Source organism: Lutjanus erythropterus, chromosome 1 (assembly GCF_056507025.1).
Source record: "Lutjanus erythropterus isolate fLutEry1 chromosome 1, fLutEry1.hap2, whole genome shotgun sequence".
NCBI classification, from domain to species: domain Eukaryota; kingdom Metazoa; phylum Chordata; class Actinopteri; order Lutjaniformes; family Lutjanidae; genus Lutjanus; species Lutjanus erythropterus.
The window spans coordinates 5,073,764-5,089,241 of NC_139317.1; the positions used below are offsets into that span (position 1 = coordinate 5,073,764).

Sequence of the window (15,478 nt, forward strand, 5' to 3'; positions counted from 1 at the left end):
AGTGTTTAATTTTCATAAGCATGTTTTTATTGGTGTATAATCACCTGAAAATAAGATTTGTTGTGTTTTTGCTATCTTTAACTCACCCCTTTATATCCACAGAGGGGTCCTCTTCTGAAGATGCCGCCATGTTTCTATAGTTGCCCAGAACAGACAAACCAAACACTGGCTCTAGAGGGCCTCTTTTGCATTTTTTGCAAGTTTTGTGGCCACGAAGGTTCTTGAAAGGTTCCTAATAGATGCAACTAAATCCTACACATTGGTCCTTTAAGTACAAATTTGAAGTAGTTGTACTTTCGTTGACTATTTTCTTTTCATATTGCTTTCGTTTCATACTCCAGTACATTTCAGAGGGAACTATCCTAATTTTTACAATTATCTGGCAGGTTTAGTTATAAATTATGTTACATTTTTTACACACAAAACGTGAATAGTTTCTAAAATATGATGTTTTGTTATAAATTAAATTACCCAATAGTTTATACAAGTACAGCTGAAACAACAGTCAATTAACTGATTGGGTCGCCAACACAAAATTAATTTTAACCTAATTTATCAATCATATAAGTCATTTTTCATGGAAAAACATTTCATGGTTCCAGTGTCTTAAATGTGACAATTTTCTGCTTTTCCAATAACAGACAAACATTGTGAAGGTGTCACTGTGAGCTCTATTTCTCACTATTATCAGAGTTTTTACAAACCAAATAATCAATTGATTAATTGAGAAAATAATCAAATTAATCCACAACATATAAAATAATCATCAGCTGCAGTCCAACGCAAAACAGATCAAAATGAGCTCCACCTCAACCAACTACAACAGTACAATCCTGCTATTCATGAGTCATAATAATCTAATGATATGATAGTATAATAGTGACGGGACATTTTTCTGCACTGAATACTTTTACTTTTACAAGTACATTTCTTCAAGTACATTTTGCTTATTATAGTTTCATACTTTACTTTTCAATGCAGAACTTTTACTTCTAAGAGAGTATTTTTACAGTATGGTAAAGGTACTTTTATTCAGGTTTAGAATCTAAATATTTCCTCTACCACTGGTCACTGAAATGCTACGATTACTGTATAACCAAGGTGACTAGAGAGCTTTAACTTTTCGACTAAATTTAGCCTAATTTTAACCCTGATGTCTGGACTGCAAATCACTGCTAACTGCGTCACAGATGAAACGATCTGTACCATAACTCGTCTTCAGGTCGTCCTGGACGTCGGCATTGAAGTTCCCGCACAGGCCGCAGGTTCTGCCCACGAACTCCGGGCTGAGTTTGATGTAGACGGAGCCGCTGCGTCCCTCCCAGGCCAGCGTGAAGCCATGCTGCTGCGTCACCAGAACGTACTGAGAGATCTGCTCCAGCTGCAGGTCATGGATGTGATGAGGCAGCTGCAGACTAAACACAGTGACAGTGAACACATCATCATGATACAGACATTACCTTCTCCTCTATGAGGGGCTCTCACAGCTTTAAATGTTTAAAATCTAAACGTACAGTTAAAACATATTGAAAGTTAGCAGGCTTAGACAATTCCTAAATTAGAGAAAGTGGAAATAGAATTCATAAATACATATAAAAATTTGGATAAGAGAATGTTCTCTTGTGTCTTGTGATTCACTGCTGACCTTTGGCCTTTGAAGGTCACGTTGGTGGCATGCAGCCGAACCTCACCCTCCCACGGCAGGAAGAGGCTGACAGATCTTTGGCAGGTGTAGGGGGCAGAGCTGCAGCCCGGGTCATTGTGAACCTGCAAACAGGAAGATGCAACGTGGAAACAAAGCACGCGTCTATTCATTGTGAAGCAGTAAACAGTTTGCACAACAGAGCGAGATTTGCTGCGCTGGGTGACGTGTTCCTTCATTACTGTGAACACAACACACACATTAACCTTTTCCACCAACATGGACCAACTCGTCTCATTCCAGTTTATGCACCTAATTTCAAAACTTGTGGAGCGTTTCCTGTAAGTATGATGCAGCACACATAAAGTATTGATTTACTGCAGTGCGTAAGCATGGCTACAAGGTCCTCTGGTTCTCTGCTTCAAGACCGTCTGAAATAAGTGTTTCAAATTGTCTAAAGTTCAGCATCCTACAAAAGCACCCTACAAATGCCGAAAAAAACTGTCGACTTGGGGGGTTTTATGAAATCTTGGACATAAGCTAATGCTATATGTGAGGCCTTGGCATGGAAAAGTTTGTGAACTCCTGCCCTAGATAGCACTAAAATTCCAAAAATCTGGAACAGACCTGGTTCAAGAACCAGAGCTAATTTGGTGAGAAAGGGCCAATACTGTACCAACCTTTGAACCAAAAGCCTTTTTGTCCAATAGATCAAAATCAAACGCCCATTGCTCCAAAAGGCATAACCCCTAACCCTGTTAGGATTAGGGGTTCGGGTTAGTGTGTTACTGCAGGGAGAGCGTATATTTTCGGAGCAATGGGTGCTTGTTTGTCAGAAAAAAGGCTATCAGACAAATGGGCTTTAGGTCCAAAGGGATATTTTGCAGATTATTGGGGTTTTGCAATAATGGGCAGCCAGAAAAATGGCATGGTACCCCTGCTGACACAAATATTCACTAGTACACCAAATGTGGAATAATCTGCCACTGAGAGTAGTCTCCAAACTCCTGTTTGAGTAACTTTTACTTAAAACCACAGTGTCAAGCAGTTTTACGAATTTATTTTTTGGCCTTTTTTGGAATGAAACCATGTATGTGAACAGCATTTTCAAAGCTTTACATCTTCAGAAGGATTCAGTGGTCTTCAGGCTGAGAACTACAGGCCAGGTTGGGAAGTCTGAAAGTTTTGAGGAACGGACAAACACATTGTTTTTTTGTCTTCTGAAATGATACCAGCGTTATATTTTGAAAGCTCTTTAAAATTTCCTTCGGTGGCCTGATTTTGTTCTTTGCTTTAACTTCTCCGTCTGACTTTTCTTCAGTTTTTGAGGTGAAGAGAAAGTTTAAGAATTTTATTTTGATCATGCTATGAGTGTAACGTCTTTTCTGTGGATGACAGGTAGAGATGCAGATGCTACACCAGCGACTGCACAAGTGAGGAAAACAAGAAATAATTAGAAGAAAAAAGAAACTCTTCCTAAAAGTTTCAATGCTGAAACTTGACCATACACACACATCCACGCTCAGTTTGACATTTTATAGGATTCTTGATTGAAGGGTGGATTTGTCTCCTACAAAAGAAACTGTCCTCTCCCCTCCGTCTAACATGTTTTGGTTGTTGGATTTCCAGTTTTATATTTTCTTTGTCTTTTTGAAATTCTCCTTTTTGTTAGTACAGGTATTATTGTGCAATCAATAATCATAATGCATTTGGATCTTTCATGTTCCCTGTGTGGTTCGGTTTTCCCATACACAGATACAGTATCTGCAGCCTTTTCAGGGGAACAAAGTCTCGGTCTGTTGCAGATGCTTTCAAGGCATAGTGGGTAATTGCAGTCTTTAATGGTAATTGACTCTAATAACCAGATAGCTTTCACTAATCTTCGGAGCAAATCTTTTCCTCGGGCTGAGACTGAACCTCGCAGAAGTCAGAAAGGAGAGTGTGTTTCGAGCAGGACGCGACTGAGTCCAAACCTTCCTCGACCAGGAGCAGGCGTCGGACCGAAACCTTCTGGGCAGCTTCTAGTCTGGAGGTTTTATTTCGTTCCTGGTGTGGTTGAGTTTGAACTGACCTGGACGACGATGCTGGCCTGGGTGGTTTCTTCACAGTCCTTCAGCAGAGTGTACGTACAACGACCGGGGAAGTAGTAGTAGAGGCCATCAAAGGTCTCAAAGTTGTACTGACCCCACGACCTGCACGTCATCTCCCTCTCAAAGCCAGGATTTGGAACTGAACAGATGAAGAGAGGAGAAAAGAAATTATTATGAAAAGATTTCATATTACTTAAGTTCAGTCAAAGTTAAAGAAAACATTTTTGAAATCTAGTTTTATGATCGTTAGTTCACACAAAAGAAATTTCAAAGAGATGCGCCTCGCTAAATCATTTAGGCTGGTTGCACCAACAAGGATTAATTATTAAACCCAGTTATGTCATGGCTTAACTTAACTCGGTTAACTAAGCTAACTCATTTTTTAGCTAACCAGCAAACAATGTAAGTTCTGTTAACTTTTTACCCAGCTAGCAAATAACGTAGCTCAGCTAGCAAACAATATAATGTTTTGTTACCTTTTTAGCTAGTTACCAAACAATGCAATGTTTTGTTACATTTTTAGCTAGCTGATGAACAATGTAATGTCTTGTTTACATTTTTGCTAGCTAGCAAACAATGAAATGTTTTACCTTTTTGCTAAATTTCTAGGTGCCAACAGTACACTAAATTATTTTTATTTATTTTACTTTGGGTAAGCACACATCTCCATACACATTAAACTCTATTCTTCACTCTAAACTTTGTTGGCTCCACACAGTTTGTTGGTGCAGCCCAGCTTTAGTTTCATATTCACCCTTCATGACATACTGTATTTTGCTTGATGTTTCATTAATCATTTTTTTGTCATTACAGGGCAGAAGAAGATCCTGGAGTGCAAGTAAAATCGTAATATTCCACTCATTACTTTTCACTTTAACACCAAACATTGTTGATAACTGCAGTATGACAGAAAGCGATAAACTAATGTTACTTAATTATATTCATTTCATCATCACCAACATTGTTTTCATGTTGTCAAAGTAATCATCAATGTTGTAGTTCATATAATCTCATTTAAAACATTCCAGCTGACTCCAGTGGAGTCTTACAAGAAGAATATCAGGTGTGTGGTTTACCTGTCTGACATCTGTGTCCAGTGGCCTGATACAGGCTGCAGTCACATGACTGCGACTGAACACACTGCCCTCCATTCAGGCAGGGAAGCACACATGGCTCCGCTGAGAGAAAACAAACAAACAAACAAACAAGCAATTACACTGCTGCTGAACAGGCTGGAAATTATCATTTCCCCTTTTCAAGTTATTTCACTGATACAAATTTCACCAGTGTATCATCAATTATCATCAATCATTCAGTGTTTCAACTGAATCTTACCTGATAAAGGTAAGCTGAAAACTTACACTACATAAATAGAGTTAAAATGACATTTAGTATTACATTATTTAGTTTTTCACTTTTAAAAAAAGAGTATACATGACAATAAATTTAAGAACCACTGAAACAGACAACTAACTACACGTTGTGACTTTAAGGAAAAGTCACCATCTGTCAACACTCATTTGGAGTTGTGGGGCCCCAACAAATGTTCCAGTCAGTGAACGCACCACCAAACACCAAACGATGGCTTCTCATCCTGCAGTAACACCATCTGCTCAGTGGGCTTACAGCTTGTCTGCTCAGTCAGCCACGTCCCCCACAAGCACAGGTACCATACAGGGTTTTTTTGGGGGGGCAGAAGGGGGGAGTTGGGGGGGGTTGATGAATCAGATAAAAGCTATTTTACTTCTGTTCACTCTGTGAGGAGGAAGTACAACAGAGGGCTTGTTGCTCTGATTAAAGCCACACTGCACAACTTTCTGCTGCTTCAAAAATGGTATGTGAGGGTAATCTGCAATGATTTCTACCAAAGGCACAAAACAAAACAAAAAAAAAAAAAACAGAAAATGTGAAGTGAATACTGCCTTTTATTTTAGAAATAATCTCGTTTTACTTTCAGTCCAGTAGAAGCTACTTTTCTGTCTGTGATTTATCCCAGTGACATATTTTATATGCATGCAGCCGCCTCTATTTTACATAGCCTTGATTCAGAGCACCATCCATCTTTAAAAGTCCCTCACTCACCGCTGCATTCTTTATGATTTGGTGAGCTGGACATCATTGACTACTCGTAGACAAAAGCACTGGTACATTTTCATCTATAAAGCAATAGTGGGCAAACTTCCAGCCTACCTCTGTTCCCTTCTCTTTGTCAGCTCTGGTAGTTACCAGCTTCGCTCCTCCAAGTGATTACTTTTTAATGTACCACAGGTTTTAGCTGATTTGGGGAAAACCTTTTCCTACATTTCCTACTATGCACAATGGGCATGAAACAGTCTACAAAGAGATCTTAAATTAGATACACTTGTATCCACTGATGTATTTAAGGGCATCATAAAGAACGTGGTGATGGAGACATGTACCTGTTTTTCTTTAGAGGCCACAATGATGGAAAAGCCGTTGTTTTAATTGTGGATTTTTGTTTAATATGTTGTATTTGTTGCATTTTAATATGTTGTGATTGGCTGCTACATTGTTCAGGACTCTCTTGTAAAAAAGATTTTCAATCCTGGTAAAATAAAGGTAAAATAATAAAGAAATAAAGAAATAAATAAAGGGTGTGGAGGTTGTGTGGATGGGTTTCATATTGTTCACTTTTTGCATCCCATTTCAGATCAACAACTAACCACATTTTTTTCATTATCAACTGCAACTTAACAGTCAGTGTAGAGAAAGAAAGAAGCAGAATGCATTGGCTGAAATGCAATCTCGGTACCCATCAGCTATGCCTGCAGCAAAGGGACGCAGGCTGAAAGTGAACCCACGGCCACAGCAGAGAACAGAGAACTAAGCCATGGACGTGCTCTACCAGCTGAGCTGCCAGGGCACCCCAATTTGTCTGCATTCATATGCAGATATCTGTTTATAGAGAAAAGCCTCCAACTCCATTCTTGTGTCTCAAGTTGCTAATCAGGCTGTAAACAATAACCGGAGCACAGAGGAGGAAGTCTTGACTCAGATATCCATTATCTGGGTATCTGCTGGCTAAATTATTGCTATGATGATCATGATAACTAATGAGTTCTGAGATTACTAATTAACCTGTTAATGTGGCTGTCCATGTACAGACTGAAATAAAACCAGTCTGTTGTCTCTGATTGCATCGAGTGGAAAGACAGAACAGAAACGTGGTGTGATTGATGACGTCGGATTTCTCCACACACATTCAACATCCATATGAACATTTATAAACTTACCTTGAACCCGACGTAGCGGTGACTTCAGGGCCTCCTTCGCCTGCCTGGTGAGCAGTGAAATATTAACTGGACGCTCATCTGATGAAAAGGCTCCGCTGACCGTGTTTCCTGATGATTGGTTTGATGGTACTGAGCTGGTCAGGGATTGGTCAGATGATTGGTCAGGTGGTGCTAAATTTGACTGGTTATATGAAGCTAAGCTAGATGACACTTGGAGTGTTTGTGTTTCAGGGCTGTTTACAGATTGATGAGCTGCTACTGAAGTGGTAGGTGACTCTGATGTTAGTAGTGATTGGTTTGTTGTTTTTGAGCTGGTCTGGGATTGGCTCAGTTGTGTTTTGTTGGATGCTGATTGGCTAGACTTTGTAGTACTGCCTGCTGAATGGTCAGATAAGGTCTTGGCTGGAGTATTACTGGCTGGTGATTGACTGGCTGGCACAGTGTTGGTTGGTGATTGGCTGGACTTTGCTGTGCTGGTTGGAGATTGGCTGGACTTTGCTGTGCTGGTTGGAGATTGGCTGGATTTTGCTGTGCTGGTTGGAGATTGGTTTAATGCTATATTCTTTGTTGGTGATTGACTGGCTGGCACAGTGTTGGTTGGTGACTGGCTGGATTTTGCTGTGCTGGTTGGTAATTGGTTTGGTTGTGCCTTCTTTGTTGGTGATTTTCCAGCTGATGCTGTGCTTGCTGGTGATTGGCTAGGTGGTGTTTTTCTGATTGGTGACTGGCTGGCTGCCACTGTGTTGGTTGGTAATTGACTGGATGTTGCTGTGCTGGTTGGAGATTGGTTTAGTGCTATATTCTTTGTCTGTGGTTGGCTGGCAGGTGCTGTGCTGGTTGGTGATTGGCTTGGTTGTGCCTTCTTTGCTGGTGAGCCGCCTGATGATTCTCTGGCTGATGTTGTGCTTGCTGCTGATTGGTTCAATGGTGTTGTTCTGCTTGGTGATTGGTTGGTTGGTGCTAGGGTGGTTGGTGATTGGCTGGATTTTGCTGTGCTGGTTGGTGATTGGCTAACTGGTACTGTGCTGATTGGGGATTGACTGGATGTTGCTGGGCTAGTTGATGATTGGCTGGCTGGTCTTGTGGCAGTTGGAGATTGGCTGGATGGTACTGTGCTGCCTGGTGATTGGCTGACTGTGTTTGATGCTGATTGGCTGGTTTGTATTGTGCCTCCTTGTGATTGGCTGACTGGTGTTGTGTTTGTTTGTAATTGGCTGGTTTGTGATGTGCTTCCTGGTAATTGGCTGCCTGATACTGGGCTGGTTTGTGATTGTTTGAATTGCGTTGCCTCAGTTGCTGATTGGCTGGATGTTGTTATGCTTTCTGATGATTTTATGAATGGTGCTGGGCTGGTTTGCGATTGGTTAAATTGTGCTCGGCTGGTTTGTGATTGGTTGAATTGTTCTGCCTTGGTTGATGAGTGGCTGGTTTGTGCTGTGCCGCTTGGTGATATTTTTTTTGCTGGCGTTTGATTAGATGTTGCAGTGGTTGAAGAAGATTGGTCAGAGCTGAGGGTCCATGAGGAAGTGGATGTCCTCTCTGTGCTGGAGGACGTCTGACTGGATGTCAGGTTGGACGGCCAGCTGACCAGTGACTGACTGGAGGAAGACGTGTTGGTTTCTAACGCAGCAGCTGCTGTCTGGAGCTCCTTCAAAGAGAGAAACTGAATCAGTTGCAGGTATTTCATGCAAGAGTTGCAACCATTCAGTCATAAAGACATAATCTGATCAAGGGTTTCAAAGCCTCTTCCAACCAAACATATTAAATCTGATTATTTTCATATTGGGCCTTGGCAAACCAAAATTAAGTCCTTGTAACGCAGTCTGATTCTTTTAATTAATCCTATGGGATTAATATAATATCAAGCAAATCTGGAAAAACAAGCTCAGCTCTCAGGTGACAGAGTAATAAAGGTTTGATTAAAATGTAAGACACCCAAAGCTTTTTACAATTCTGTGTTTTGTTTGGGGCAAAAATTCCTCCCAGAATTACGCTGCTTGTTGCCAAACCAGAGTCCTGACCGACTGGTGAGGATGGAACGGAGGCGGCGCTGGGAAAAGAAGAGGCTCGAAAGAAAAGAGCTGTCATCCAGCCTTCATTAATGACTCCTCTGTGACTTCCAACTCAGCTTTCCCATCCAGGTCGACAAACCCACCCCACCCTCTCCCCCACCGCCTCCCCCTGTGTGTTTTTCCCATTTTTCTACAGTCTTTGTTGCATGAGATATGCAGTGGGGGGGGGGGGGGGTTACTGAGTAGTTTTCTAAACTAAAATGTGGATTTGTGTCATTTGCTCACACTTTATTTTACGGCAAACTAATACAACATAACAAGCTGTACTTTGTATCAAATTAGACACAAAATGGAAAAAAATATGTTCTTCATTATTCTAAATAGACTTTTATTAGACTTTAATAGAGGATAATTCATGCCACACTGCAACAGAAATGTACCAGAGACTAAAGTGAGGTCACATATCTGCTGCTTCCACAGTTAAAGAACAATATGTGAACCAGAGCTACCATGTAAAGGCCAAAACTGTAGATGTAAATTAATATTTTGTCTATGGATTGCTGCACAGATTTATTGCAATACTGTCTAATAATGGTATAATATGTCTAATATGTGTAATAAAGAACATATTTCTAGTTTGTGTGTAAGTATGGCTTATTACATCTTATTAGTGTACTGTAAACTAAAGTGAGACCTCTACATTTTACAGTTTATCATGCAGAGCTGCTGAAATATAAAGGTTAGGTTCTAGAAACTGTCTTAGAAGAATAAAAGTGGCGAAACACTGAATATGTGGCAGAGGTGGCAAAAGTACACACATTCTTTACTCAAGTAGAAACACATATTTAAAAAAAGGACTCTGGTAAGAGCAGAAGTACTGATTCAACTTCTTGATGACCAGGGAAGAAATATAGTGTGAAACAAAGTTGAATGAATATGATTCATATAGGGGAAATAAACAAACAAGAGTTTGATGATGCTATCATGTTAAACTTTATGTGACTAAAATTCAACTTGAATCATTTGTTATGAGTTGCTTCCCCAATTTTTTGTTACTGATTGATTAAAAAATGTGGGGTGGGAAGAGACGAAAACTATTTGTCAGCTTCTTAAAACTGGTCAAACCAGAAAAGGTTTGAGAAAACCTGAGTTAGACAATAAAACATCTGCCTGCTTTAACATGACTTCTGGTATAAACTTCGCCCACCTCTGGTCTTCTGTCTGATATTTCTTCTACATTGGGAGTAAAAGTAAAAAGTTGTCAGTAAAATAAATACTCGTACATATAAGTAATAAGTACATATACCTGAAAAATCTACTTAAGTTACTTTGTTACTTCGGATATCTGTGATGTTTTGGTGAAACTGTCATATTTTGATGGTCAGAATAGAAAATAGACGGCGACTTGCTTGCTTTGGTTTAAAAATATTGGCATTCAGAAAGCATCAGTCGAACTCTGTTTCTATACTCGGAGCCTCCCTGGATACCTGAGCTCTCAAACCAGGGCTTTCATCTCAAAGAGCAGGAACAAAGCAGATGGCGAGGGCGAAGGGTAGAGGGGGTTTGAGGGGTGTGTGGCTATGAATTATTAATCAGCGATCGGTATCAGGAGATATCAGGACCAAGCAGGTCAAACGCAAACACAGCAGAGTCGACCCAGATGTCACGATGCATTGATTGAATTCTGAGCGAAGTTGAAGCTCAGAGATCTGACACGAGATAAATCTGCTCTCTATACCTGTGACCTGTGACCTGCGCTACTAATTGCTTTGTTGGTTTGCTACCCCCCATAGTTTGGACCGGATTCTCACGCCTGTCTGAGCCAAAGGGAAGCGGAACAAAAGGAGCGACCGCATTCAGGCTGATGGAGGCTCTGATAGAAGAAGAGTGAGACAACAGACCAGCTACTGTATATTCCTGCTGGGACTCCCTCACATGTCTGTTTCTGAGGAACAAATGTCACCGTGGAGCAATTTTACCAAGTGCACATGTGCAGGGGACAATGTATATGTTCAGTTCGTATCTTTATGTGTCATCCTGTTACAGTTTAAACCTGACCTCATGGGAAATTTGTACTATTTTGTGCACACTTGACATCTATTTTTATATGTTTGGATGTTAACAATTAAAACACAACCATATCTCTAAAATTCCACAATAAAACCACAAAATAGTCTTGATAAGGCGATGTATGAAATTGAATTTAAAGCAAATAGTGATAATCTTTAAAATAAGGGCAACTAATTCCACTTTTCTAACTATATGATACAAAAACATATTGACAGTCTAAATCTATAACTCATCATCTTACACTGTACAAAGTTTTGAGCCCAACTCAAACTGTTAAGTTTTGAAATAAACTTTAAAAAGTTTTGCTGACCTGAAATCTTTACTTGAGACTATTTACTTTTCTTCTTTAAATAAACTTGAATCTTTGAGTTTTAGAAAATAATTCAAAAATTTGTGCCTGAAAAATTAAATAGTTGTAAATGAAATCAATGTTGAGTTTTCTCAACTTTTTCACTTTTACAGTGCACATAATACAGTCTTATTTGCACATATATTTACATCCATGTGTATATTTGAATTGTACATATATTTTACTATACTATACTCGTACATGTACTGTATACACACTCTGATACAATAAGAGTGGGACAACAGATTCCTGCTGGGACTCCCTCGCGTGTTTGTTTATGGGGAATAAACGTCACAGTGGAGCGATTTTACAAAGTTTACATGGCCTGGGAACAATGTATATCTTCAGCTCATATCTTTGAGTGTCATTGAGATATAATTTCAGCCTGATCTCTTGTACTTTTGTTGCACAGAAACATGATGTCATGTGTCTTTATTTGTTTGGATCTGTTTGTTTTGGGGCACAAAGGAGAAAAGTCTGCACTCTGTTAGGCACCAAATAAATATTTTAATTTTCCTTTAAGGCGACATTCAGACCTGGATGTGTACTCTCTTGGCCCTTCTTTCTCTTCTTTGGATTTTTACAATGAAAATAAAACCATAACCCTAAAATATCACAATAAAACTACATCTTTAAAATAATGGCTGCCACTATATAACTCTGATACAAAAACACATTTATAATCTATATCTAGAAATCATCATCTAACGAGTTTCTCCAAACGTCACTCACTATAACGTTAGCTGTAGTTCGTCATCGTGTTCAGTCACAACAGAGCTAACATCAGTTAACATCTGTTTGCTCCAGCGGTTCACTGCAGCTGAAACCAAGAAGCGTACAGCAGTCTACACTGATGCTAGCTGCTCATTTCATGTTGTTTGCAACATGAAATCACATTTAAAAACGTCCCTCTCTGCACTTAAAAAATGAATAGTAGATATTGAAAACTAAGAGATGTTAAATGCGACACTGTATTTATTAAAACACCAAGTTTATGAGTATTTATATTATTTGGGTCATGAGAGAACGTCATACACTTGTAGCCACATGCAAAAAATACAATTTTGATAATTTACCAGCATTTCATTGCGACTCTTTTACCACAAAACTGTACTTATTCATGGTCGGCACCTCCCCAAAACTGATGTACCTTCCTCCTTCCCACTCATCCTGAAAGGGTTTTCATTGTTTGATCATTAGAAAATTATTATTTTATTAGTAAGCTAAACTATTCGTTGGCTACGTCTGTTCAGCACAGAGATTACTTATTTTATTACAGATTTAACTCGAGCTGTTTAAGCAGAAAGAACCTGTAAAAGTCAAACTGAATGGAAAAAATGTGTTAAATGCAACATTGTGTTTATTAAAATATCTAGGATTGTTTTTTTTCTGTACTTTAATATTTTCCAATTGTGAAAACTAATAAACAAAGTGGAGAAAAAAATTAAAAAGGTTAATTGTTTTACACATCTTTACAGGTCAGATATCAGAAAGGTAAACATCCACCTGTTTGGCTTCTTTTCCTTTCTAAAAAAAAGTCATTTAGGACAGATGTACTGTTTTAATATATTGCACTTAACATCTACTTCCATGTATAAATTGTCTCTGAAGGTGGATCTATAAGCAAATAGTGGCAAATAGCAAATATCTGAAGTTTATGCTGGAACACTGAGTATGAATTATTGGAGTAAAAACCCTTCAGGTGATGGTTTGTGCTCTGTGTTTTGGTGTGAGCGTTGCAGATTTTTTGGGGGGTGATCTCTGGCTGTGTGTTTTGGTGTAAGCGTTGCAGATTTTTCGGGGGGTGATCTCTGGCTGTGTGTTTTGGTGTGAGCGTTGCAGATTTTTCGGGGGGTGATCTCTGGCTGTGTGTTTTGGTGTGAGCGTTGCAGATTTTTCGGGGGGTGATCTCTGGCTGCGTGTTTGCCGCCTGAAGCAGCTCCATCAGCATCAATGATCAATGCGGCTGCCTACCTGCCCTCCCTGGGAAGCGGTGTCCCATTTCTGCTGCTTTATCCTGCTGCTCCCGCTGCTGGGACAGAGAGAACAAGGAGAGGTTTGTTCCTGCTGCAGCTTTCCCCCTGACACCCACCGAACCCACCACCGACCAGGAACCAACCGAACGAACCACCAAAAAACCAAACAATCAAAACAAAAAAAAAAAAAAAAAACTATCAACCAAACCAGAACTGCCTTCTCTGTGTCAAAGGGCTCATTTTCAACATAAATTTAATATGCAGTTAATTTCTCAATCAATTAATTAATCAATTAGTCAATAAAATATCAGAAAATAGTGAAAAATGCAGCTCACAATTTTGCGCAGCCAACACTCACACTCATTTTAATTCCATAGAGGATTAAAAAAGTAAATACTCACATTTGAGAAGCAACAACCAATTAATTTTTGCCAATTTGATTTTAAAAGATTACTTAAACGATGAATTGATTGTTAAAATAGCTGCTGATTAATGTTCTGTAGATCAGTTAATTGGTTAATCGGCCAATCATGCCAGCCCTTGTTATAAAAAATGACATGTTTTGGTTGTTATTGTTATTATTTGAAATTATTGAGAATCATAATATATGGGAATAAAGTACAAAATAGGCCTACCAAAAATAAATAAAATAATAAAATATGGAAAAATATGTATATATGGACTATATATGTGAAATAAAAAAGGTCCACAATGTATATGGGCAATTATGCAAATAATAATCAAACTAAAACATCCAAAATTATGATAAATGGCTACAAATTATATATCATATTAATACATTGCACTTTAAATGTAAAAATGAATATAATAAAAAAAATGTAAAAAAAAAAAAAAAATGAACTCACTTATTAAAATCACCCCAGTTTGTAATGTTCACTCTTTCAACACCCCAGGACAGATGCGCTGAAATCAAGGAAAATAAATAAATAAATAGCCTGAATTAATTAATAACAACTGAGAGTCAATGTGACTCAAATAAAAGGAGAATAAATAAATTGAAAAACAAAGATTAGTGGGGAAAAAAAACATCAGAAATGGAAGACAAACCCACTGACATGTGATTTCCTAATTAATTCCTTATAAACTTTCATAAGAGGAAATGGAGCAACAATTAAGAATCTGTTTTCCTCACACACTTCACCTTCCTGCGGTACAAACAGGAGATAAAAGGTGACTCACCTTGATAAATGAGGATAAAATAAACAGTTAATAGGTTAAAAAGCCTTTTCCAGCCACGTCTTAAATGAGGATCCATTCGTGTTTCGCGGATCCGCAGTCAGTCGGGTTTGGACAGCATCACCTGGTGAAAAGCCTCCGGCTGGACTCCCGCTGCTCCCTGCTCTGCTCCATCCGGATCATCCCCGAGCGGCCCGCCGCGCGCCTCAAGAACCGCTGCACCTGCTCATTAGCATAAAATATGCACAGGTGGGCGCGCGGGTGGGCGGAGCCTAGACGGGGAGCGAAAACACAGACGTAGATGTAGGTGTTCTGAGGTGAAGTTCATACTGAGGATCTGCTGTGATCATCTGAAAATGGTCTTATAGACTATAATTCTTAATTAAATATAATTAAAATAGCACTATAACTAATCCAGTGAGGTTTGTTGTTTACATTAAGACTGAAATAAAACTTACAAATCTTACTTGAAACGGAGCTCACGCTGGAGAGTTGTGTTCAAAGCACCTGAACCTGTTGAAGAGCCATGAGAACAGCGCCCCCCTGTGGCCCACAGACAGTGGAGCATCACAGCAGTATGTGGAGGGAAGGGAGATTATTTTACAAAATTAAACAATTTTCCACATTTTTCACAAAACAAATCCTCTCTTTTCATTCATCAGCACCAAATCTGGTTCAGATGTGGTTTGCAGCAAAAGTGTTATTTCACTTAATTAGTAAATCAAATGTGTAGATGATTACTAGTTTATTAATTGCTTTTTACTCTGGCAGACAGCAGTAACTACAGAAAAAGTGAAAAAAAAAAAGGCCTTTAGTCTAAAGAATAATTGCTTTAAAACAAAAAATCAGTATACCTAAAAACTGAAAAAAAACAAGATGGCAGCTTAT

At 39.0% G+C, this 15,478-nt stretch overlaps 1 protein-coding gene across 1 annotated transcript in view; it reads right to left on the reverse strand.

Moving 5' to 3' along the window:
- otog (otogelin) overlaps positions 1-14,751 on the reverse strand; it is a 72,387-nt gene extending 57,636 nt beyond the window's left edge. Inside the window, exons 1-9 of the mRNA XM_084728819.1 lie at positions 14,594-14,751; positions 14,260-14,317; positions 13,392-13,449; positions 8,427-8,634; positions 6,987-8,105; positions 4,809-4,910; positions 3,714-3,871; positions 1,646-1,767; positions 1,207-1,415 (exon numbers count right to left, since the gene is read on the reverse strand). Of these exons, the coding sequence (XP_084584945.1) occupies positions 1,207-1,415; positions 1,646-1,767; positions 3,714-3,871; positions 4,809-4,910; positions 6,987-8,105; positions 8,427-8,634; positions 13,392-13,449; positions 14,260-14,317; positions 14,594-14,669 (2,110 nt within the window). The 5' untranslated portion in view covers positions 14,670-14,751. The remainder of the gene's footprint in view (positions 1-1,206; positions 1,416-1,645; positions 1,768-3,713; positions 3,872-4,808; positions 4,911-6,986; positions 8,106-8,426; positions 8,635-13,391; positions 13,450-14,259; positions 14,318-14,593) is intronic.
- Between the last annotated feature and the right edge of the window lie 727 nt (positions 14,752-15,478).